The sequence below is a fragment of the Thalassophryne amazonica genome, chromosome 7, assembly GCF_902500255.1.
Source record: "Thalassophryne amazonica chromosome 7, fThaAma1.1, whole genome shotgun sequence".
NCBI classification, from domain to species: Eukaryota; Metazoa; Chordata; class Actinopteri; order Batrachoidiformes; family Batrachoididae; genus Thalassophryne; species Thalassophryne amazonica.
The window spans coordinates 19,124,990-19,151,444 of record NC_047109.1 but is presented as its reverse complement, the minus strand read 5'-3'; the positions used below and the strand labels follow the sequence as shown (position 1 = coordinate 19,151,444).

Genomic DNA, 26,455 nt, shown 5'->3' with positions numbered 1-26,455 from the left:
CAGTGGAAGGCTGCAGCACACTGCTGCACCACAGACTGCCCCACAAACCCATCCCCAACACCCTACCGCAAATCTATGTGAACCCTACAATGTGCTACTTACAACCCAATATGATGTGCGTGCAGGTGCTAACCTGGTGAAGTGCATTAAAAGGGTGTGACATGTGAGGCCCAACCCCAAGCAGCAGGTGGAAGGAGAGGCACGGTGAGGGGAGGAGGCCACATACACAGGCCCCACCGGGCCCCCAGCCCAACGCCAGATCCGGCGGAGGCGCCAGGGAAACCATGCAATGGAGGGAGGCGGGCAGCCCCGGAGGAGCAGCAGAGGCCAGGGAGGAGCAAACCAACAGGGGGGACAGGGGGCCAGGGAGCCACAGATGGATGGGCCACCCCGCCCGGAGGTCCTCGAACCAGGGAAGGTGCAGGATGGGACCCCAGAGTGGCAGGGGCAGCCGAGGAGCCAAGGGGAGACAGGCGGGCCCCACAAAACCGGAGGGAGAGGCCGGGGCACGGAGGGCCATGCACACCCGAGCCCCGGGGAGAGGCACCACTCCCCACCTAGGCACCGGACCCCAACCCACCAACGGCAGAGCAGACAGACCCAAATGAAAAGGAACGATTGCCGCCAAACTCTTCCCCCACGCCACCACCACCCCCACCGCCGATGGAACCAGAAGCCCCATGGCGCGGCACCCAGGTCCCCATCAGCGGGCCAGCCAGCCACCCAGCCCCCCCAGGCACAGAGGCGTACCATGCCCCACAAGCGAGGAGCTGAAGGGAGCTCGGGCCAGTACCCGACCCAGAAGCCCGCGGCGCCAACCGGCAGCACCAGGAAGCAAACCCCCCCGGATCCCCCAGCAAGTCCAGGACCCAACACCCGGACACCAGACCATCCCCACACGGCCAGGCCGCCCAGCCCCGCCGCACCCGAGGGGCCAGCCACTCTAAAAGACACAATCTCTCTCCTCCACCAATTCAGTCATATTCAAGAGAAAAATAAGAAGAAAAAAACACACAGTATCAGTCTCTGACAACAAGAGTACCCCAAAGAACTGCAACCTGGATCAGCAGCACAAGAGAGAGAAAAGTCAGTAGGTCAACAATAATAGGAACAAATCATAATCTAATATTAATACAGTACAGTTGCAAAAGTGGCATTCCCTAACAGGCAAAAAGAAAAGAAAAGAAATGTTGGGAAAGTGTAATGACACGGACCCACAACAGGGGGCGTAAATGAACGGACAATGGAATGAGCCAAAAGATAACAACTTTACTGTCGTGAATGTGCACAACAAAATACAGACAATTACAGAATTTGAAATCAGTCAATGTATAAAGGTGACGTGTGGGCAGACTCGAGGATAGAAGACGTCTGTCCAGAGAAACGCCGGGTCCCACACAATTTCCACTGCCAACGGGTCTGAAGTACACCGGAGCTGCCAAGTCCTGAGTCCCCAGGTGGCCACCGTCTCCAGCTGTCAGACCTGGTACTGCTGGCAAGAAGCAGAAACAGTTAGGCGTGAGTGTGTGCACACCCAGTAACACAGTCAGCAAACGTCCTCTCCTGTCGGTAGGTGGGAAACAACACCTCCACCTCCTGATCACAATTATATGCAGCGTCTGTGTGAGTTACTTATCCGGTGAGGAGCGAAATCCGTCGTCTCCTCCACAGTTCCACCGACACAGCCACCAGCTGCGGATAAACTCTATGTATGCCTGCAAACATTCTCAAGAATAGCACGTATACGTTGTAATACTGACTTACGGCTGAGAGTTTACCTTGTAGGTAGACATTTCTCGGCAGGGAGGTGGAGTTGCTGCCCGGCTTTTAATGTGGATGGTGATGAGTGACAGCTGGTGATGAGGTGGTGATGATTGATTGCTGTCACTCCCAGCTGCTCCTGCGAGGTGGTTGCGCCCTCTCCTGCCTGAAGCCCGCACTTCAAACAGGGCGCCCTCTGGTGGTGGGCCAGCAGTACCTCCTCTTCAGCGGCCCACACAACAAGAAATTTATTTTATTTTTTATATAGCCCTCTAAATTCAAATTTAATGAACTGATAAATAAGGACCATGTTTCATTAAATTTTGGTAATTGTTTTTTGATTAAGGGACTATTTTTCCATCGATATATATTCGATAAGGAGGTTTGACCAGTGGTTTATACTGATGATTATTTTTCCAATTCAGCAAAATTGTTTTTTTTTGTTTTTTTTTTTTTTTGTTTTTTTGGCAATAGTCAGTGCTACAAGTATAGTTTTAGATTGTTTAGTTGGCAGTTCAATAATTGTCGTGTCTGCAAGTAAACATAAATTAGGAGATAAGGGAATTCTATATCCCAAGATAGAAGACAATTTTTCAGTGACTTTTGACCAAAAACACTGGACAGGTGAGCAGAGCCTAAGAGCATGATAACAGGTATCAGTGGTATTTAGCTTACACTGTGAGCAAACATCAGAGTCTGAGAAGCCTATTTTATACATCTTATATTGTGTAATGTGTGTTCTATGAAGAACTTTGTACTGGATGAGTTGTAAGTTGGCGTTTTTTGTCACTGAAAATGTGTTTTTACAAATCTGTGTCCAGTGGTCAGGGTCAGAGGTGAGGAGGAAGTCCACCCCCCATTTTAAGTTGGGTAAATGTAAATCAGTGTCCACGCCTGATATTAATGTATATACCTTAGACAAGGTTTTCTTTATTGGGAGGAGTTTCTTGATGTCTGTCACTAATGTGGGTGGTTCGGGCACTGATGTGTCTGAAATTTTTGACATCACAGCATGCTTTACTTGATGGTAATGAATAAAATTTCCTCCTATAATTCCAAACCTCTGCATCAGGTTGTTAAATGGAATAAACCTTTTATCTTGAAAGAGGTGATGAAGGTGTGTGATTCCTTTCTATTCCGATGAGCTGACATGAAGAGTTGCTTTATAGATCTTAAAGTCTGGGTTGTGCCATATAGGAGCATCTGTACAGATTTCCATTAGTGAGTTTGTAATTTCTAAGGTTTTCCACCAGGCAGTCAGAGTGAAAGAAATCAACGGATTTTTAAAACATTTATGGCGTTTAATGGAAGTAGTAATAAAGGGTAAATCTGAGAGATTGATGTTATTACATTCTAACTGTTCTAATTCAATCCAGGAGCTGTGGACTGGATCGGGATGAATCCATTTGATCAAGTATTGTATCTGGTGAGCCAGATAATAATGGAGTAAATTTAGTGCTTCCAGACCCCCTTGAGATTTATTTTTCTGAAGAGTAGCGAGACTAATTTTAGCTTTATTTTTCCAGTAAAACTTTGAAATGGCTGAATCTAAAGACTGAAACCAATTGACTGTGGGTTTGAATGGAATCATTGAAAAAAGGTAGTTAATTTGTGGTAATACTTTCATTTTGATAGTTGCTATCCATCCTAATAAGGAGATGGGGAGGTTGTTCCATCGTTTCAAATCATTACAGATTTGTCAGTGAGTGGGACGAAGTTCGAATGGGTCAACTCTCCTAATTTAGAAGAGATGTGTCATGACTGGGTGTGACATGGCACAGAAAGTGGTAGGGCACACAATGCAGACTCACAGGCTGAAGCGTGGAGGTAAAAATAGGCTTTATCAAAAAACAGGCAATGGTTCGGTACACAAAAAGGCACTCAGCGGGGCGGCAGTACAGACAAGCAAGAGGCAGATTTGTTGTTCAGTACACAAGCAGGGGTCAGGATCACAGCGTGGCGGAGATCGAATTAAACAAGCAAGGTCAAAAATTGAGGCAAACAGACTGTGACAAAGAAGGCGAGGATGTGACACACGATCGACAAACTAGCAGGGAAGTGAGGGACAGTGAGAGCTTAAATACAAGGGGAGTAATCAGGGCGTGATGTAAAACAGGTGTGGGGAAGGTTCTGGAAGGGGAGTGGCCAGACAAGACAGGTGGGTGTGACAGACAAAACAACTCAGTGCCAGTGACACACCCACAACCAACAGAGACAAAAAGAACTGAATACCACAAACTGATGTGCTCATATGACAGGACCCAGAAAATAAAAGGCAGAGACTTAATTAAGGCAGAACTCACCATGTGGACATAATAGAATAACAAATACATCATATGATCAAAAATAAACAGATAAGAGTAATACTAACAATCTAGTGGTGAACGGAACAGATGACTACAGAATAAAAGGTGATACAATAACTGATAAAGGGGCAAACAGACTAATGACTAACTAGAAAATAGATGATTAACGGAGAATGAAATACACAACCAAAGGAACGTAACCAGGAGAAAACACTGAAGATAATCAATAACCAAAACCAGATACTAAAGCATAATACACTAAATGTGATAAAACTAAACTGAGACCTAAGTAACTAAAGGAACCATGAGTGAAAGAATACAAATACACAACAATGAGCAATAAAGAAAAACAAACTACAAATTGGACAAGAACAAAGACAAAACTAAATACATGGCAACCAGGTGATACAAAGAAAATAAATGAAACAAAACTAATCATAAACAGAGCATAACAAGATGAGAAAACACAAGACATAGAAATGAACAGAACCCACAGACAGAAGAATCAAAATCAGAAGTGAGGCAAAATGATGAAACCCTGACCAGGGCCCTGAATGGGCCAGATCCTGACAAGATGTTTATGCCTAGGTACTTAATATTGCCAGTGGGAAAGGTATAGTGTGGATCTTGAGGTGAAGGGTTCCATGAATCCTCGGTTAAAGGAAGTTTCATTGATTTTGACCAGTTAATAGAGTAATCTGAGAAAATAAGAAAGTAAGTGAGAAAGTAGTGATCAGTTTAAATACTTATTGTGGTGATTTTGAGGGTTCTTGGAGATATATACTCAACAAAAATATAAACGCAACACTTTTGGTTTTGCTCCCATTTTGTATGCGATGAACTCAAAGATCTAAAACGTTTTCCACATATGCAATATCACCATTTCTCTCAAATATTGTTCACAAACCAGTCTAAATCTGTGATAGTGAGCACTTCTCCTTTGCTGAGATAATCCATCCCACCTCACAGGTGTGCCATATCAAGATGCTGATTAGACACCATGATTAGTGCACAGGTGTGCCTTAGACTGCCCACAATAAAAGGCCACTCTGAAAGGTGCAGTTTTATCACACAGCACAATGCCACAGATGTTGCAAGATTTGATGGAGCATGCAATTGGCATGCTGACAGCAGGAATGTCAACCAGAGCTGTTGCTTGTGTATTGAATGTTCATTTCTCTACCATAAGCCGTCTCCAAAGGTGTTTCAGAGAATTTGTCAGTAAATCCAACCAGCCTCACAACCGCAGACCACGTGTAACCACACCAGCCCAGGACCTCCACATCCAGCATGTTCACCTCCAAGATCGTCTGAGACCAGCCACTCGGACAGCTGCTGGAACAATCGGTTTGCATAACCAAAGAATTTCTGCACAAATTGTCAGAAACCGTCTCAGGGAAGCTCATCTGCATGCTCGTCGTCCTCATCGGGGTCTCGACCTGACTCCAGTTCATCGTCGTAACCGACTTGAGTGGGCAAATGCTCACATTCGCTGCCGTTTGGCACGTTGGAGAGGTGTTCTCTTCATGGATGATGCGAAGGAGATGTGTTGCACTGCATGAGGCAAATGGTGGTCACACCAGATACTGACTGGTATCCCCCCCAATAAAACAAAACTGCACCTTTCAGAGTGGCCTTTTGTTGTGGGCAGTCTAAGGCACACCTGTGCACTAATCATGGTGTCTAATCAGCATCTTGATATGGCACACCTGTGAGGTGGGATGGATTATCTCAGCAAAGGAGAAGTGCTCACTATCACAGATTTCGACTGGTTTGTGAACAATATTTGAGGGAAATGGTGATATTGTGTATGTGGAAAAAGTTTTAGATCTTTGAGTTCATCTCATACAAAATGGGAGCAAAACCAAAAGTGTTGCGTTTATATTTTTGTTGAGTGTAGTATGATATCATCAGTGTATAAATTGATTTTGTGGTCACACGACGAGTTGACGGTCAACACTGACGAGTTGATACCCTCAATGTTGACGTTCTGACGTATTGCAGCCACAAGTGTTTCTATAAATATTGCAAATAACAGTGGTGACAGTGGGCAGCCTTGTCTAGTCCCTCTTTGCAAAGAAACTTTGAGAGGTAATCTCGTTAGTTGTGACTGTGGCCTTTGGTGAGTTATATAGAGTTGTCATCCAATGAATAAATGATTCTCCAAAGCCAAATTTATGAAGTACTCTAATAAGAAAACTCCAACTGACTCTATCAAAGGCTTTTTCTGCATCCAATGACACCACTATTGCCTTTGTATTGCTACGCTGTGATTTGTCAATGAGATTGAGAAGTCTTCTGACATTACTGGTAGAATGTCGACCCGTAACAAACCCAGTTTGGTCCTTATGTATTATTGATGACAGTATTTTTTCTAAGCGAGATGCCAATGCCTTAGCAATGATTTTTACATCAGTATTTATTAATGATAGTGGACGGTAATTAGAGGTCAGAGTAGGGTCTTTTCTGGTTTCAATATAAGTTTTATTGCTGCAGTATTCACATGAGTGGGAATTTGACCTTTAATCCAAATTTCTGAAACAGTCCTAAAGAATAGTTGCTCCAGTATCTCCCAAAAATGTTTCAGGAATTCGGGAGGAAAGCCGTCTGGACCCGGAGCCCTGCCATTAGGCATTTTATTCAAAGCTGCATGTAGTTCTATGATAGTTACAGGAGTGTCTAATGATTCAGTGTACTCTTTAGAAAGTTGAGGCAAGTTTAGATTATCAAGAAATGACTGGATATCTACTGGATTAGGTGCATTCTCTGATGAATACAGATTACTATAATAGTTCTTAAATATCTGATTAATTTACTGTGGTGACTGTGTGTAGTTTCCAGCTTGATCCCGGATAGATGTTACCCTTGATTTTTCTTTATTACATTGTAGTTGATTTGCCAGAAATTTACCTGATTTATTATTATGTTCGAAATTATTATATCTAAGTCGTTGAATGAGGAACTCTGTTTTTTTTTTCTTCGATATAATATTGTCAAGTTGGAATTTTGCATTATTTAACTCAGACAGAGTTTGATCACTTGCGTCTGCCGCCTATTTGTAGATGTTTAATCAACGTTCGGGTTTAGACCATTTTGAATAGTGGTATTTTTCAACCTGTACAATGACTAAATTATGGCAAATTATAATTTTGAAGCCTTGCTAGCACATTCACATTTATCATTTAACAACTGGCAATGAAAACCCCGTTGAAAACTGGTTTAAAAGTGAAAGTTTATTCAACATCTATCTTCAGACATTGAATAAACGTTCACATTTAGAAACATCGTTCTGGCTGTAGAGACAATTACACCACCATAAAATATCACATTATAACAGCTTACAACAGGACTCCCCCCCCCCCCCCCAAAAAAAAACAATACAGAATATAATAAATTTATTTAAGCAACAATTTAAATAGAACATGAATAATGTCTTTGAATTACCACAATTGGGCAGAGTTTCACTGAATCTTAAATCTTTTCATAAAATTAACAAGAAATAAAATCAACAACAGTTGCAATATATAAAAAAAAATAAGCCACACACCAAATTCTTATGACAGTGTTCTTAAAAACCTCTAAATAATTGACATCAATACAACATATCCACATACATTTGAAATTCAAATGTGTATATGTACTGTGTGGTAGTAGAATTTTAAAACTAGGGGGAGCTTTACTTCATATATCAGTGATTGGTATCTTTCCATCTCTGTTCTGATCTGAGTAATTATCCTTCCTGTTGAGACTGCCAGCATATTGCAGTGGATGCTGGAGAATTGTGAAATGTTCCAGACTGTGACAGCCTATATAAGGAGCAGGATGAGGTGATGAGTAGGGAGAGAGAATTCAGCCTGCATCAACCATCTTCTATCACACCTTGGGAGAGCCATGATGGGCTGTCTTCTTGGAGCACTGTTTTGATCTGTGAAAGGGACTGACCTGGGCCTGTCATTGGACTTGGTGAACATTTGGACTTTGAGTAAACATGGCTTATACTCTCCAATATCTTGGCGAGGGTTTGGTTTGGGTAGAGTTTAGGCAGTGTTAAGTTTGATATTTTTTCTTTGTTTGTTTTTGTAAAGTTGTGATTTTATTACATTTCCAACTCTAGATTCAATTTAGAAACTTTAAACTTGTGCCAGTCATCATTGCTGTTGATTTGTTCATAACAAATTGGGGGCTTGTCCGGGAGGGTTGAACTATTATTTGAGTCATTTATTGCCAAACTTTGAAAATTTGGAAAAGTCAAATTTTTGCCAATTTGTGAATATTGTTTTTCCGGCTAATTGGTGTTTGGCTATTTGAATTGCTAATTGCTATTTCAACTGAAAACAGATCCACAGCAATGGATGAATTCTTAGTATCAGCAACAGTTGAGGCTTTAAAAAGGATGAACTTTTAGAAACATGCAAGAAGTTAGAACTGACAGAAGCAAAAGCTGCCATGCGGAGGGCAAGGTTGGCTAGGGAAAGCACTGAATATTATGTTGATGCAGAAGTTTGATGTCGAAGTTAGTGCAGTTTCCAGTAGAGAATCCAACATAGAAATGGATCTCAAGGTAAAACTGTTGGAATTGGAAAAGCAGAAATTTAAGTTAGAAATGGAAATGGTTAAAAAATGAAGACAATTTGAATTCACCAAAATAGAAAGAGAGAGAGAAGGAGAGAGAGAATGAATGAGGTATGAGTTTCGGCACCAAACTGTTAGACCCTGGGTTCTTTGTGTCTGTCCTGGATCAACGAGACTGTTATTACAGAAGCGCAATTTATTAATTTCATGTGAAGTTAATCATACCAGATCTGGGGTTCTCACCATCCCAAGGTCAGGAGCTTATTCAGGAAAAAGACGCCGAACACAGACATCCATTGACATCATTGATAAAGACGTGTGTGTGCTTACATGATCAAAAAATGCCATGTCATGTTTAGGCCATGTGGCTAACTAGTAGGGTTGGATACTAATTTTTTTATATCGGTAATAATAAATCTACCAGTAAGAAATTTTGTCTCACCGGTAAGAACATAAAAAAAAAAGAGAGGCAGGGTTGAGACGCTTTGTGCAACTACGCGGCGCACCTTACTGACATCACAGAGCCACACATGTAGCAGAGCGGCGTCGCAGAGCGGGGCAGAAAAGACAACAAAAGAGACAAAAACAAGCATGGCTAAAGGCGGAGGAGACGCAGAGACAGCAGACGATGAGATTGTTGCTAAACGGGGACGTACCTCCGTCATTTGGAACTATTTTGGCTTCTACAAAGCAGACATGGAGCAAGAGACAGTAATATGTAAAGTTTGTAAAGCTACGGTCAATGCAAAAGGAGGAAACACGACGAATTTGTTTTTCCACCTTAAACACAATCACAAAGTTGAGTAGGAAGAGTGCATCAAGAAGCGAGAGACAGAACCAGCTAAGTAAAAACTTTCTCAGTCAAAAATACAAAATGCATTTGCTCACAGCATTCCTTACAACAAGAAAAGTAACAATGGTAAGAACTGACTGATGCCGTGACCTATTATTTGGCCAAAGACATGGTGCCTGTTTACTCTGTTGAAAAGGAAGGATTTAATCGCCTCCTCCGCAAATTTCAGCCCAGATACATAATGCCTTCATGAAAATATTTCTCAAAAACCACCATTCCTACATTATATCAAGAATGTCGTGAAAAACTAAAAGCAATGATGACTACAGTGGAGTTTTTTGCCTTGACGACAGATTTGTGGAGTAGTCGAGCGACTGAACCATACATCAGCCTCACCATTCACTACATAACCAGTGACTGGACTTTAAAATCCTCCTGTCTCTAAACAAGTTTTTTTCCTGGAGATCACACAGGTGAAAATATCTCAAACAAGTTAAAGGAGTTTCTTAATGAATCGGAGCTGGACGAGAAGAAACAAGTGTGCGTAACCACGGACAGTGGATCTAATGTTGTGAAAGCTGCAGCCCTGAACAAGTGGACGAGACTGGCTTGCTTTGGACACTCGCTGCACAGTGCCATCGGTCAGCGTGCTTTTTTCCCTCAACTGCACTTTTTACTGCTTTTTGCTTTGGTATATGTCATTTGTTTTTCTCCAAACAATTACAAAACAAAAAATAATTACTTTTTTTTACATTGAAAATTAAGTAAAATATAATAAAATGTATATACATTACTCACAAACATTGGGGATATTATGCTTTCATTCTAAATTCCTTTTTTGAACTTTGAATGCACATGAAGTCGATCTGTAAAGATTTTTAGTGCATTTTAAAATTTATCTGAAATTTATAATGAAAGCAGAATATCCCTAACTTTTTTGTGAGTAGTGTGGTTTTTTATATTATTTATTTTTTTTACAGTTTCACCTTGTAATGCTGTAAATGCACAGAGTAAAAACATGACTAATACCTGAAAAAAGTTCTTTGTAATAGTGAGAGTTTGGATAAAAGCATACAACAGTTTTTAATTCCAGATGATTTAAGTTGTTTCAATTAGTGCAATTTAAAAACAACAAACACAAGCCTAATAATGGAGCACAGCAGATTGTAGGCCTATAGTTTGAAAGAAATATTGAATGTATAAATATTTATTTCTTCTTCTTTTTTTTTTTTTTTCTTTTTTTTTGCAGAGGCAAGCATGAAGGATCCCAGGATTGACAAAGCTGTTGGAACTTGTAGAAAGATTGTAGGTGCATTCTCCCATAGCTGGAAAAGACAGCAAGCACTCAAGACAGGCGCAAGATGAACTCGGCCTTCCTCAGCACAAGTTAGTTACTGAATCTGCGATGGGGCTCGAGACAGAAGCAAAGGAAAAGCCTGGGAAACTTTTTCAAGAAAAAAACTGAAAAGGACTGTCTTTCTAACAGAGACAAGTTGGCGGCAGAGTTAGCTATTTGCAAGGCCAACTGCTGGTGGATGATGAGACCAATCCTCTCACATGGTGGAAAATGCATGAAGTAAATTTTCCTTCAGTCAGTTGATTGGCCAAGAAATACCTGTGTATTCCAGCTAAGAGTACACCATCAGAGAGAGTGTTTAGTTCTGGTGGTAATGTGGTAACTTGCCAAAGAATGCTACTAAAACCGAGCACAGTTAATATGTTGGTTTTCTTAACCAAAAATCTTTAAACCAAGCCATAACTTTTTGAAACTCATGCCAAGTTCGTGTTTAGGTTCAGCAGGTTCAGAAGGTTCAGCATGATTTACATATTGCTTGTTATGGACCTTTCTAACAGTTGGAAACTGTTAAATTTAAGTTTACAGAAAGTTTAGTATTTTACATGTTGCTCATTTTGCTCTGCTTACTTTGCACTGGTCATGCTTTGCATAAATAAATGCACTTTACAATGAGATACGAGTGTATTTATTTACATGGTTCAACTTTTTTTTCTTTTTTTTTTATTACCAGGCTCTTTTAAATATGCAGTAGTGTTCAGAATAATAGCAGTGCTATGTGACTAAAAAGATTAATCCAGGTTTTGAGTATATTTCTTATTGTTACATGGGAAACAAGGTACCAGTAGATTCAGTAGATTCTCACAAATCCAACAAAACCAAGCATTTATGATATGCACACTCTTAAGGCTATTAAATTGGGCTATTAGTAAAAAAAAAAAAAAAAAACATAGAAAAGGTGGTGTTCACAATAATAGTAGTGTGGCATTCAATCAGTGAGTTTGTCAATTTTGTGGAACAAACAGGTGTGAATCAGGTGTCCCCTATGTAAGGATGAGGCCAACACCTGTTGAACATGCTTTTCTCTTTAAAAGCCTGAGGAAAATGGGACATTCAAGACATTTTTCAGAAGAACAGCGTAGTTTGATTAAAAAGTTGATTGGAGAGGGGAAAACTTATACGCAGGTGCAAAAAATTATAGGCTGTTCACCTACAATGATCTCCAATGCTTTAAAATGGACACACAAAAAAAAAGGCACGTGGAAGAAAATGGAAAACAACCATCAAAATGGATAGAAGAACAACCAGAATGGAAAAGGCTCACCCATTGATCAGTTTCAGGATGATCAAAGACAGTCTGGAGTTACCTGTAAGTGCTGTGACAGAAGACGCCTGTGTGAAGCTAATTTATTTGCAACAATCCCCTGCAAAGTCCCTCTGTTAAATAAAAGACGTGTGCAGAAGAGGTTACAATTTGCCAAAGAACACATCAACTGGCCTAAAGAGAAATGGAGGAATATTTTGTGGTCTGATGAGAGTAAAATTGTTCATTTTGGGTCCAAGGGCCACAGACAGTTTGTGAGACGACCACCAAACTCTGAATTCAAGCCACAGTTCCCAGTGAAGACAGTGAAGCATGGTGGTGCCAGCATCATGATATGGGCATGTTTCTCCTACTATGGTGTTGGGCCTATATATCGCATACCAGGTATCATGGATCAGTTTGGATATGTCAGAATACTTGAAGAGGTCATGTTGCCTTATGCTGAAGAGGACATGCCCTTGAAATGGGTGTTTCAACAAGACAATGACCCCAAGCACACTAGTAAACAAGCAAAATCTTGGTTCCAAAACAACAAAATTAATGCCTCACAGATGTGAAGAAATCATGACAAACTGTGGTTATACAACTAAATACTAGTTTAGTGATTCACAGGATTGCTAAAAAAAAAAAAAGCAGTTTGAACATAGACCCTGACTGGGGATGTTTTCGGGCAGCGGAAGGAATACTTTGAGGATCTCCTCAATCCCATCGTCACGTCTTCCGAAGAGGAAGCAGAGACTGGGGACTCAGAGGCAGACTCATTCATTACCCAGGCCGAAGTCACTGAGGTGGTTAGAAAGCTCGTCGGTGGCAAGGCTCCTGAGGTGGATGAAATCCGTCCTGAGTACCTTAAGTCTCTGGATGTTGTGGGACTGTCTTGGCTGACATGCCTCTGCAGCATCGCGTGGCAATCGGGGACAGTGCCTCTGGATTGGCAGACCGGGGTGGTGATCCCTCTGTTTAAGAAGGGGGACCGGAGGGTGTGTTCCAACAATAGGGGGATCACACTCCTCAGCCTCCCCAGTAAGGTCTATTCCAGAGTACTGGAGAGGAGAATTCGACCGATGGTCGAACCTCGGATTTAGGAGGAGCAGTGTGGTTTTCGTCCTGGTCGTGGCACACTGGACCAGCTCTACATGCTCCATCGGGTGCTCGAGGGTTCATGGGAGTTCGCCCAACCAGTCCACATGTGTTTTGTGGATCTGGAGAAGGCGTTCGACCATGTCCCTTGGGGCACCCTGTGGGGGTGCTCCGGGAGTACGGGGTCCGGGGTCCTTTGCTAAGGGCTATCCGGTCCCTGTACGACCGTAGCAGGAGCTTGGTTCGCATTGCCGGTAGTAAGTCAAACCTGTTTCCAGTGCACGCTGGCTTCCGCCAGGGCTGCCCTTTGTCACCGGTTCTGTTCATTATTTTTATGGACAGAATTTCTAGGCGCAGCCAGGGTGTAGAGGGGGTCTTGTTTGGAAACCACAGTATCTCGTCTCTGCTGTTTGCGGACGATGTGGTTCTGTTGGCTTCGTCAAATCAGGACCTTCAGCGTGCACTGGGGCGGTTTGCAGCCGAGTGTGAAGCATCCGGGATGAAAATCAGCACCTCCGAATCCGAGGCCATGGTTCTCGACCGGAAAAAGGTGCTTTGCCCTCTTCAGGTCGGTGGAGTGTCCTTGCCTCAAGTGGAGGAGTTTAAGTATCTCGGGGTCTTGTTCACGAGTGAGGGACGGATGGAGCGTGAGATCAATAGACGGATCGGTGCAGCATCTGCAGTGATGCGGTCGCTGTATCGGACTGTCGTGGTGAAGAGAGAGCTGAGTAGGGGGGCAAAGCTCTCGATTTACCGATCAATCTATGTTCAGATCCTCACCTATGGTCATGAGATTTGGCTCATGACCGAAAGAACGAGATCGCGAGTACAAGCGACTGAGATGAGTTTCCTCCGCAGGGTGGCTGGGCGCTCCCTTAGAGATAGGGTGAGGAGCTTAGTCACTCGGGAGGAGCTCGGAGTCGAGCTGCTGCTCCTCCACGTTGAAAGGAGTCAGTTGAGGTGGCTCGGGCATCTTTTCTGGATGCCCCCTGGATGCCTCGCTGGAGAGGTGTTCCGTGCACATCCCATTGGGAGGAGGCCCCGGGGAAGACCCAGGACACGCTGGAGGGACTACATCTCTCGGCTGGCTTGGGAATGCCTTGGGGTTCCCCCGGAGGAGCTGGGGGAGGTCTGGGCGGCTTTGCTTGAGCTGCTGCCCCCGTGACCCTACTCCGGATAAAGAGGAAGAAAATGGATGGATGGATGGAGTTTTGAGTTTGTAGCGTCAACAGCAGATGCTACTATTATTGTGAACATCCCCTTTTCTACTTTTTTTTTTTTTACTAATAGCCCAATTTCATAGCCTTAAGAGTGTGCATATCATGAATGCTTGGACTTGTTGGATTTGTGAGAATCTACTGGTTCAGGAAATACTGGTACAAGAAATACTACTACAGTGTTTGTCTTTCTGATGCCTGATTCTGTTTTTTCTCTCTGTTTAAGGTGAAGCTCCATCCAGAGATGGGAGTTGTGCTCGTGTTGGCGATCCTCCTGTCCTGTGCACCAATAGCATTTCTTGCATATTCGTCCGTGAATTGTTCTGTGAATTGGTCTGTAATTTATGTTTTGTTGCGTGGCCCAAGCAGAGGGTCACCCCTTTGAATCTGGTCTGCTTGAGGTTTCTTCCTCAGAGGGAGTTTTTCCTTACCACTGTTGCTCTGGGTGTTGGTAAGGTTAGACCTTACCTGTGTGAAGCGCTTTGAGGCAACTGAATTGAAATTGAATTACTGGTACCTTGTTTCCCAAAACCTTGTTACTCAAAACCTGGATTAATCTTTTTAGTCACATAGCACTACTATTATTCTGAACACTACTGTAATTAGTTATTTTTAATCATTATTGTGATACATTGTAAAATTCATTGTGATAAAGGCTAAGGTCAATATCGCCCAACCCTACTAACTAGGTCAAACATTGAAGACGTGAAAACAGGGCCTTGTGTTAGTGGAACCATTGCCGGTGTTACATCTTTTCACATGATAATGAAAGCCACTGGCTTTTACAAAGTATTCTTTTGGTGCAGACAAATATCTTAATAAGAATACAGTGAATTACTGTGCAGATATCAGGAACATATTGACCAAGTGCAAACTTGCTGACCGTCATCACTCTTAATGTCACATACAGTGAGGAAAATAAGTATTTGAACACCCTGCGGTTTTGCAAGTTCTCCCACTTAGAAATCATGGAGGGGTCTGAAATTTTCATCTTTGGTGCATGTCCACTGTGAGAGACATAATCTAAAAAAAAAATAAAAAAAAAAATCCGGAAATCACAATGTATGATTTTTTTTTAATAATTTATTCGTATGTTACTGCTGCAAATAAGTATTTGAACACCAACCAGCAAGAATTCTGGCTCACACAGACCTGTTAATTTTTCTTTAAGAAGTCCTCTTATTCTGCACTCTTTACCTGTATTAATTGCACCTGTTTGAACTTGTTACCCGTATAAAAGACACCTGTTCACACAATCAATCACACTCCAACCTGTCCACCATAGCCAAGACCAAAGAGCTGTCTAAGGACACCAGGGACAAAACTGTGGACCTGCACAAGGCTGGGATGGACTACAGGACAACAGGCAAGCAGCTTGAAGACAACAACTGTTAGGATTATTTATTAGAAAGTGGAAGAAACACAAGATGACTGTCAATCTCCCTCGGTCTGGGATTCCATGCAAGATCTCACTTTGTGGGGTAAGGATGATTCTGAGAAAGCTCAGAACTATACAGGAGGACCTGGTCAATGACCTGAAGAGAGCTGGGACCACAGTCACAAAGATTACATTAGTAACACATGATGCTGTCATGGTTTAAAATTCTGCAGGGCAGCAAGGTCCCCCTGCTCAAACCAGCACATGTCCAGGCCCGTTTGAAGTTCACCAGTGACCATCTGGATGATCCAGAGGAGGCATGGGAGAAGGTCATGTGGTCAGATGAGACCAGAATAGATCTTTTTGGAATCAACTCCACTTACCATGTTTAGAGGATGAGAACAACCCCAAGAAAACCACCCCAACCGTGAAGCATGGGGTGGAAACATCATACTCTAGGGGTGCTCTTCTGCAAAGGGGACAGGACGACTGCACCGTACTGAAGGGAGGATGGATGGGGTCATGTATTGTGAGATTTTGGCAAACAACCTCCTTCCCTCAGTAAGAGCACTGAAGATGGGTCATGGCTGGGTCTTCCAGCATGACAATGACCCGAAACACACAGTCAGGGCAACTAAGGAGGGGCTCTGTAAGAAGCATTTCAAGGTCCTGGAGTGGCCTGGCCAGTCTCCAGACCTGAACTCTTTGGAGGGAGCTGAAACTCCAAACCTGAAAGATTCGGAGAAGATCTGTATGGAGGAGTGGACCAGCTGCTTTATGTGGTTCTCACTTACTGATACCTCTTTCTCTGGTAAAATTCCCCTGCTGTCTGTCCCTCCTGACTACCATCATGTGGTTGCTCATCAGGTTCAATTTCCAACTGGTTCTCAATCTCACTCTGTGATTCAGTGCTTTGGTCAAAATTACGTCTAAGACAGTGGTTTTCAAACAGTGAGGCGCCCCCCATGGGGTGCCAGATTTCTTCAGGCACAAGTAATGGGTATCAAGCACCAGTTCTTTTCAAGAATCATTAAGAAATGATTTGATCCACCGACATCAATCGCCTTTTTGCTTAATGCTGCTGTTAGCAGCCGTTGTTTTTGAGGGTCTTTTATCGAGAAAATGATCATTTCTTTACATTGATTGCAGACCCTGCAGCGGGTCTGTAATCAACCGCTTTGTTTCTTGAAACAACAAAGCAGTGCCCCTGAGCATGAAAAAAATGAGTCGACACACCGGAATGAGCTTGGAGTGAATAGACTCTTTATTTTCAGATATACATTTATACAAGTTGGTGAACAATGAAGCAGGAAATGCTTTGTTTCAGTGAACAAAGGAAGGACAGCGAGACAGGCTTTGATCTGTGTCATTGATAATTTGTATATGGTTGTGAACAGGTGGTTGCTGCCACCCATGGTTCGTGGGTGACATGAGACTTCCAATGTCTGGATTGAATTGTTAGGTTCTTTTATCACAGTGAGTGATCCCCAAAAGAACTGGACAGGAAACAGACTTCAAAGTTTAGATGTTGTATTGTAAAAGTCCTTACACTGATGCAGAAAGTCATCTCAGCATTGGGATCTTTTTACCAGATCACGTGCAAACACACCTGGGACAAAGAACCCCGATTTCCTTTGTCCTCTAATTTTTATTCCTGAGTCAAGGCCGGCCCCATGTGGGTGGGCGGTCCTTGGCCTGTCATGAATCAGTGGCTATGTAATTGGCTGCAAAAGTGAAGTTGGCGGGCGCCTGTTGGCATTGTGTTCAGGTTATGTAAAAATCTTACAGTGTCTGTAATATAGTGTAGCCTCACGCAATAAAAACAGTGTTCTATCATGCTGATTGGTTTTTATCAATTAAACATCTATAAAAAGATTAGATAGTTTTATCAATTAGACAGCTGTAAAAGATCAGATAGTTTTATACAAGGACATTTTGTGCGTCAGCCATTTTGAAAAGCAGTTAGCTTTGGACATTTTGGATGTGCATCAGCCATTTTGTGTTGGCAAAGGCTATTCACCCAACTTTTGGGCAGATAAATATGTCTTACCTTATTTACCTAACAGCGATTGTGTATTTGACACGTTTTGTGCATCTAAACTGTTTTTTACACCACTTTTTTAAGGCTCTATTGCGGCGTATGTTTGACACATTTAACAGCGCCGTCTTTAATTACTGTAAAACAAACAAACAAACAAAAAAAAAACCACCGCAATGGATGAAAGCAGACAAACTGCATTTTGAACAGAAGCCTGTTAACGACGACAAACCAGTTTTTATGAACAAAATGCTGCTTGTTGCCTGTAAGATGGTGTTAGTTTGACACAGTTCCATGGGTGTGATGAGCCAAACAGAACCACTTTAGATCCCAGCCCCTCCGCAGACTGCGAACCCCCCCCGCAGCCAACGAGAAAATATCCCCCCCCCCCGCGTTGAAACCGGACGTGAACTTACAGCGCGCTCATTGGTCGGTTGTGGTTGGGCGTATATGCACTTCGTTTTGGGTTATGCATCATGGAACACTCATACAGAATACACATTGCCTCTCAGCATGTAGTTAACACCCGTTCGGACATGAAAAGGCATTAAAGCTCAATTTCATATTAGTGCCATCAAAAATTTTGTTTATTGAACATGGCGGACGGCCGTTGTGGACTTTTCCAGAACGCATTGCCAGTCTGCCCGTCTGCATAGTTGTGCTGGCTTTTTTTTTTTTTTAAGACGTAAGTCCTTCCTGATGTAACTCATTTAATCCAGCTTGTGACCATCACTCTGAATGAACTGCATTCACCTGACCTACATAAATTTTAAGAACCCCCCCCCCCCCCCCCCCCACACACACACACAGCACAACTGAGGCCAAAGCGCCACGAGTGTTTTGCACATGTGCAAAACATTTGAAGCAGCCGCACGAATGGGGCCACCCATGTAGACTGCTCTGAGATCGCTGTCCGACATTTTCAGACTGCACCTCGACACTTTTCGGATGTGGGCCGATTCGTCATTCTGAAACCATCAGTCCAGGAGGGACACCCATCCAACGGCAGTTTATGTGCAGCCTCAGCGCAATCCCACTGCAATCTACATATTCGTATGGTGTCGTAACAGCAGTCGGAAACAATCTGATCGCGGTCGAGGGATCCCCGACATGAATAGTGCATGTCAGATCCTCCCAGCAGGTCCCGCTTGTGCTACGTATGTGCACTTCCACTGGATCCCAGTTAGGGAGTGCAAAGGATATGTTCATATGCAACATGTATGTGCAGTGAAAATTTCGCAATCAAACCGACAGCACCGTCTCTCACTCCAAGTCCATTGTGTGTGTCGGAGGCTTGGCGCAGCACCTGCAACACAGCTGAACGGGATGCACCCCCCATAATACACAGATTATTACATATTTACCATTTAACTCTGTTGGAGGAATTACAGTGGAACCGTTTTGCCAGCTCATGTCACCATAAATATACATGTGAACTCACCTCCATTACAGCCTCAGATGCATTTCACAATGCAGGGCCAGGGAAGCCCCTCTCACCCTGGTTGCACCATTTGTTAATGACACGAGCTCAAAAATGCCCCGTCCACCACAGCATAAATATATCCCATGTCAAGGGCAGTCCTGTGACACGCCGGTGAACCGACCAGTTTACTGCTCTGATTATATATACAATCATCTTTAGACTTACATTTATTCCCCCTATTGACAGTTTTGTGCTATAAATCAGTATATATGGCTTAGTAAAGTAATGCAGCAAATTAGCAGCCGCCACAGCAGACCAGCATTTTTTTTTCCAGGTCTCCTGCGCACTCCTGCAATATTTTCAGTTCCTGCACATCCTGCGCTTGTCAGTCCAGCCCCAGGTGCGCACGACTCAGTACGGACTGGATCCAACCACATACCACGTGGTCGTCCGGCAGTCCTACATGGCTGCTGGACGACCTACAGCCAGGCCTCCTGTAGGTTGCTTTGTTTTAAACAGTCGGATTCCCCTGGTCTGCACCAGTTCTAAGTCAGCTGGTCGGCGCCAGCCGAGGCAGCACATTGTTCAGTCTGCAACAATGTGCAGATTCCTGCACATTGTTTAAAGTCTTCTGCGACTGCCTATCCCCTGTGCTCAGAGTCCAGGGACTCACCTATTGTCTGCGGTCATGGTCAGGACCCTCCCCGCCTTCCAGCAGCTGCTGCCGCCCCTGTCAGTTGATTGTTGTCAGAGTTGTCAGCCAATTCCCTGAGCCTCAACTGGGTGATGTGAAGTAAGCGTTTTACGCCATGCACTTTCTTTGTTTGCTGCTTCGGGGTTCTCCTTTGTGGGAACATCAGACTTTCAAAACAACTGTCCAGAATGTTTGAAATCAAACAGAAAATCAAAGTAATGCAGCAAATTAGCAGCCGCCACAGCAGACCAGCATTTTTTTTTCCAGGTCTCCTGCGCACTCCTGCAATATTTTCAGTTCCTGCACATCCTGCGCTTGTCAGTCCAGCCCCAGGTGCGCACGACTCAGTACGGACTGGATCCAACCACATACCACGTGGTCGTCCGGCAGTCCTACATGGCTGCTGGACGACCTACAGCCAGGCCTCCTGTAGGTTGCTTTGTTTTAAACAGTCGGATTCCCCTGGTCTGCACCAGTTCTAAGTCAGCTGGTCGGCGCCAGCCGAGGCAGCACATTGTTCAGTCTGCAACAATGTGCAGATTCCTGCACATTGTTTAAAGTCTTCTGCGACTGCCTATCCCCTGTGCTCAGAGTCCAGGGACTCACCTATTGTCTGCGGTCATGGTCAGGACCCTCCCCGCCTTCCAGCAGCTGCTGCCGCCCCTGTCAGTTGATTGTTGTCAGAGTTGTCAGCCAATTCCCTGAGCCTCAACTGGGTGATGTGAAGTAAGCGTTTTACGCCATGCACTTTCTTTGTTTGCTGCTTCGGGGTTCTCCTTTGTGGGAACATCAGACTTTCAAAACAACTGTCCAGAATGTTTGAAATCAAACAGAAAATCAGAGGACAGTTTGTCTCACTTTGGTGTGCAAAAGTATACTCTTTATTCATATTATATATCCAACTTCTGTTGACCCGTCCCTCCCCTCCATCCCGCCCCACAACCAGTGATGCTCCAGTGTCACTGTTACAACAGCCAATCAGAGTTCACCTGCAGAAAGAAGGCAACCAAACAAAGAGCAGGAAAAAGGGCGACTTTCACGTTGTTTTTTCATATTAAATAGTAATAAATACATTGAGATGCAGTTGTTCTTACTTTATCCACGTTCTCCTCAGCAGAAGGGTTAAAAAGTTTTAAAACTCGATTTCTTTATTGAACTGTTGAATCTTTAGCAGCAGTCTGGACCAGACGTCACGGTGAATAGCAGCACAGAGAGGAGGAGCTGCTGAGAGGAGGAACAGGAGGAGCAGGAGCAGGTCAAAGAGGAGGAGGAGGAGCTTTGTGTTATTGGCAGGAAAGCTTCAGTGGCCTGTCACCTTTGCTCCGCCTCCTGTCACCTGTCCCCACTTTAATGAGAGGCAGTGTCTGTGCTTCTGTCTGTCTCTGTGCTTCTGTATATGTCTCTGCACATCTTGTCTGTCTCTGTTGCTGTCTGTCTGCTTCTCTCTACCTGTCTCCAACACTGAGTCTCTCAGTGTCTCTGCATCTATTTTTCAGTCTCTGTGCATTGGTTTCTCTGTCATTGTGTCTTTGTCTGTCAGTGTGTCTTTGTATCTTTGTCTCTGTGTGTCTTTGTATCTTTGTCTCTGTCAGTGTGTCTTTGTATCTTTGTCTTTGTCTCTGTCAGTGTGTCTTTGTATCTTTGTTTCTCTCAGTGTGTCTTTGTCTCAGTGTGTCTTTATCTTTGTATCTTTGTCTGTCAGTGTGTCTTTGTCTCTGTCAGTGTGTCTTTGTATCTTTGTCTATCACTGTGTCTTTGTCTTTGTATCTTTGTCTGTCAGTGTGTCTTTATCTTTGTCTGTCAGTGTGTCTTTATCTTTGTATCTTTGTCTGTCAGTGACTACGTTTACATGCCGTTAATATTTGGGTTAAGGTCAATATTCCAGTTTGTGAATCATTAGGAATAACCCGTTTACATGCTTAAGCAGAAAGAGTTACTCCTGTATACATGGTCACTGGTATCATTTGGAATATCCCCATCTAAACAGTGACGCACATCTTCCACCGGTGCTTGATTTAGTCTGGCGTTCGTGCAAATCCTGCTTCGCGTAACTTTTCGCCCACCTTCTTGTAAATGTCGCTATCTCAGTACTTTCTACCATCAATAAAAGACATTATATTCATGTCTTTCACGATACTAATGAAGTACAGTGGTCCCTCGTTTATCATGGGAGTTACGTTCTAAAAATAACCCGCAATAGGCGAAATCCGCGAAGCAGTCAGCGTTAGTTTTTACAATTATTATAGATGTTTTAAGGCTGTAAAACCCCTCACTACACACTTTATACACTTTTCTCAAACAGGCATTAACATTTTCTCACTTTTCTCTCCTGTGTAAACACACTCTTTTTTGTCTGGGTGAGAAGATTATCACAGACACACGTAGAACACAAACACGTGCTCTCCCTTCACTCACTGCCTCCGAGGGTACAGATGCGGGACCGGCAAAGAATCCAAGTCATGGCCACGGAGCTCTGCGGCTGCGGTATACCGAGACCCTGAGGTGCTGTGGATTTTTCCGCAAGAAATCTATCCTTGCGGGCTGGCGGAGCACTCCGCATCAAAACAGTGAGTGTAGTCTCTGGACCTGATGCCAGAGTTGGCGCAGCTCCGCACAGCGGGGGGGGGTGAGTGGCCCGCTGTGGCTTTTACCGAGCCAGCAGACTCAGTAAGCGCATCGGAGGCAGTGAGAGCAATCATGGTGATGCCGACCGGTGCCGCGACCGGCCCGCCTGATAAGGATGCAGAACACAATGCGCTGTTTACAACTTCTTCTGTGGTGTCCGGTGGGTTGCGTGTGTCGCATACAAGTAGTTTCCATACTCAAAAGACCAAGATTCCGTGCGGATAGGACATGCGCAGAACACAAAATAATGTTCCTTTCTATGGGTATTCCGATGAGCGTTTATATGACCTGATATTCGCGTTAGAAAAGGAGTAACCCAGAGGTCTTAATTGGGGTTTTTAAAATCCAGAATATGAGCATATTCGGGTTTTTACTGGTGTTTACATGGCCGTGCGCAACCGGGTTATTGCTAATATTCCGGTTATGAAAGGAGAGAGCATATCTCACCCATATTGGCCTCTCTTCATTGGCTTCCTGTTAATTCTAGAATAGAATTTAAAATTCTTCTTCTTACTTATAAGGTTTTTAATAATCAGGTCCCATCTTATCTTAGGGACCTCGTAGTACCATATCACCCCAATAGAGCGCTTCACTCTCAGACTGCAGGCTTACTTGTAGTTCCTAGGGTTTGTAAGAGTAAAACGGGAGGCAGAGCCTTCAGCTTTCAGGCTCCTCTCCTGTGGAACCAGCTCCCAATTCAGATCAGGGAGACAGACACCCTCTCTACTTTTAAGATTAGGCTTAAAACTTTCCTTTTTGCTAAAGCTTATAGTTAGGGCTGGATCAGGTGACCCTGAACCATCCCTTAGTTATGCTGCTATAGACGTAGACTGCTGGGGGGTTCCCATGATGCACTGTTTCTTTCTCTTTTTGCTCTGTATGCACCACTCTGCATTTAATCATTAGTGATTGATCTCTGCTCCCCTCCACAGCATGTCTTTTTCCTGGTTCTCTCCCTCAGCCCCAACCAGTCCCAGCAGAAGACTGCCCCTCCCTGAGCCTGGTTCTGCTGGAGGTTACTTCCTGTTAAAAGGGAGTTTTTCCTTCCCACTGTAGCCAAGTGCTTGCTCACAGGGGGTCGTTTTGACCGTTGGGGTTTTACATAATTATTGTATGGCCTTGCCTTACAATATAAAGCGCCTTGGGGCAACTGTTTGTTGTGATTTGGCGCTATATAAAAAAAAAATTGATTGATTGATTGATTGATGAAAGGGTTATTGGCTGCATGTAAAAGTAGTCAGTGTGTCTTTGTCTATCAGTGTGTCTTTGTCTCTGCCATTGTGTCTTTATCTTTGTATCTTTGTTTGTCAGTGTGTCTGTCTCTGTTAGTGTGTCTTTGACTGTGTCAGTGTGTCTTTGTACCTTAGTCTGTCAGTGTCTGTGTCTATCAGTGTGTCTTTGTCTCTGCCATTGTGTCTTTATCTTTGTATCTTTGTCAGTGTGTCTGTCTCTGTCAGTGTGTCTTTGTCTGTTAGTGTCTTTATCTTTGTCAGTGTGTCTTTGTCTGTCAGTGTGTCTGTTAGTGTGGCTTTATCTTTGTATCTTTGTTTATCAGTGTGTCTTTGCCTCTGTCAGTGTGTCTGTTAGTGTGTCTTTATCTTTGTATCTTTGTCAGTGTATCTTTGTCTGTTAGTGTGTCTTTATCTTTGTATCTGTTTGTCAGTGTGTCTGCCTCTGTCAGTGTGTCTTTATCTTTGTATCTGTTTGTCAGTGTGTCTTTGCCTCTGTCAGTGTGTCTTTATCTTTGTATGTCAGTGTATCTTTGTCTCTGTTAGTGTGTGTTTGTCTGTTAGTGTCTTTATCTTTGTCAGTGTGTCTTTGCCTCTGTCTGTGTGTGTTAGTGTGTCTTTATCTTTGTATCTTTGTTTGTCAGTGTGTCTTTGCCTCTGTCAGTGTGTCTGTTAGTGTGTCTTTATCTTTGTATCTTTGTCTGTCAGTGTGTCTTTGTCTGTTAGTGTGTCTTTATCTTTGTATCTTTGTTTGTCAGTGTCTTTGCCTCTGTCAGTGTCTGTGTGTCTTTATCTTTGTATCTTTGTCTGTCAGTGTATCTTGTCAGTGTGTCTTTGTCTGTTAGTGTGTCTTTATCTTTGTTTGTCAGTGTCTTTGCCTCTGTCAGTGTCTGTTAGTGTGTCTTTATCTTTGTATCTTTGTCAGTGTATCTTTGTCTATCAGTGTGTCTTTGTCTCTGTTAGTGTGTCTTTATCTTTGTATCTTTGTTTGTCAGTGTATCTTTGTCTCTGTTAGTGTGTCTTTATCTTTGTATCTTTGTTTGTCAGTGTATCTTTGTCTTTGTATCTTCGTCTCTGTCAGTGTCTTTGTCTCTGTCAGTGTGTCTCTGTCTCTCCTGCAGTCTGTGACTCTGCCTCCATGTGTGTTTTAAGACTGTTGTTGTGAGAACGTGAAAATGAAGACATGCTGCCGAGACACTTCAAAGTTTCTGTGGTGATGAAAAGGCTCCTCCTCCTCTCCCACTTCAACAACAATCAAGTAGAACACACGACTCATCAAAGCACAGAAAACTCAAATATGAACAGGGTTCATAAAAACATGACACAATCATCTTTCCAGTGACAGTTGCATAAAAAATAAATAAAATTCCCAGTGTCCTCCTGGTTCCTCCTCCTCCTCTGATGCAAAACTAATGTCTCCATCAGCACAAAGTTAACCGAGTTGTCTCTGAATCTGGCTCCATGTCCGTGGGAGCTGAAGTCGTATGGCTTTAGGGCTTGTTTTAGGTTTTATCAAGATTTAGCCGGCCCCTCGTCTGAGTCCGGCCTCCCTCGGCCCGCCACAGCTGGGTTACTGTTGTTGGAGGCAGGATAGTAGTCCTCAGGGGGTGGGGCTTGTGTCCCCTGGGCGCTGGGGGCCATCCGAGTCCGGAAGGCAGACAGTCCAACTGGCAGAGCAAGGGGCAGCGAGGCAGACCCAAATTGAGAGGCCTCCATGGAAGACACTGTCCCCAAGTGGTGTAGTCCTAGAGACACACCCACATCCATGCTGTCACTCATCTGTGGAGATGAACCCTGTTGGCCACCCCCTCCAGAGACACCTGTCTGTCCAACCTGCCGTAGGCCACGCCCACCATTTCCATGGTGAGCATAAACAGCATGGGGGTGGTGAGGTGGGTCCAGGAAGTGGCGTTGGTGTTGCTGGGATGCTGCTGGCTTGTGGAGCAGCAAGTGGGTGTATGTTGGGTCCTGACCCCCACCTTCACTACTTGGCCACATTCTCATCTGCTGGGAAGGAGCCTAGGTCAGAAAGATCAGAGGTTAGACATATCCACCCTACAAAATACACAGACTCACCTTGGAGTGGAGCTGGATCAAATGTAGATAGTGACTATGTGACCAAAACCTATTTTGTAGTATAAAACCTATGTAGCGCATGGCCTCACTTCACCGTAATTAAATAAATACATTAAGGCTGTCTCAACAAAAAGCTGAGGTTTTGAACTGAGGACAGAAACTGTTTCACTCTTAACTCTGAAATTCTTTAGACATCTGGAGATAAGCTGGAGACATCCCCCGTGGGTCCCCACACTGTGGCCCACAGCACAACAGGCCTGTAACTCAGAGTTCTTCAAAGGAGCCCTTGCTTGTTTATGGGTTAAATTTTGGTCACTATGAATTACATGACATTATAATTGCTTCACGTCAGAATCTGAGCTTCTCCAGGCCAGGAAAATCCACCTCTTACGGCTTCACACCAAGGCCAGAACGTCTCCAGACACTGCAAGAGGATCTCTCCCCTGAAAAGATGTGGCCATAAAACTTTGGGCCTTGACAACCAGCTATTATCTTTAGGTCTAAGTAAAGGAAAAGACCTTTGCTTAAAATAAAAAAATGCATCAGTATTCTTTTATTCATATATAAAAACTTCTAATGTTGTTTGTATTGATTAATCAAACAAAATGCTTTGCATATCATCATTCCATTTTATTGACATGTGTT

The 26,455-nt window shown here is 43.5% G+C and overlaps 2 protein-coding genes across 3 annotated transcripts in view; one reads left to right on the top strand and one right to left on the bottom strand.

Annotated features, from left to right (window-relative positions):
* The first annotated feature begins 289 nt into the window (after positions 1–289).
* Positions 290–1,030, top strand: LOC117513201 (proline-rich protein 2-like). Its single transcript, XM_034173498.1, has one exon. It carries the CDS (start codon positions 290–292, stop codon positions 1,028–1,030), a length of 741 nt encoding a protein of 246 aa, XP_034029389.1.
* A 23,541-nt stretch (positions 1,031–24,571) lies between these two features.
* Positions 24,572–26,455, bottom strand: part of dyrk1b (dual-specificity tyrosine-(Y)-phosphorylation regulated kinase 1B) — a 229,835-nt gene continuing 227,951 nt past the window's right edge. For both annotated transcript variants that reach the window (XM_034173932.1, XM_034173931.1), the window contains one exon: positions 24,572–25,753. In XM_034173932.1, the coding sequence (XP_034029823.1) occupies positions 25,247–25,753 (507 nt within the window). In that variant the 3' untranslated portion in view covers positions 24,572–25,246. The remainder of the gene's footprint in view (positions 25,754–26,455) is intronic.

What these genes read in the sequence shown, in the direction of transcription:
- LOC117513201 (XM_034173498.1), top strand. Translation starts at nt 290, where the DNA reads ATGGAGGGAGGCGGGCAGCCCCGGAGGAGCAGCAGAGGCCAGGGAGGA.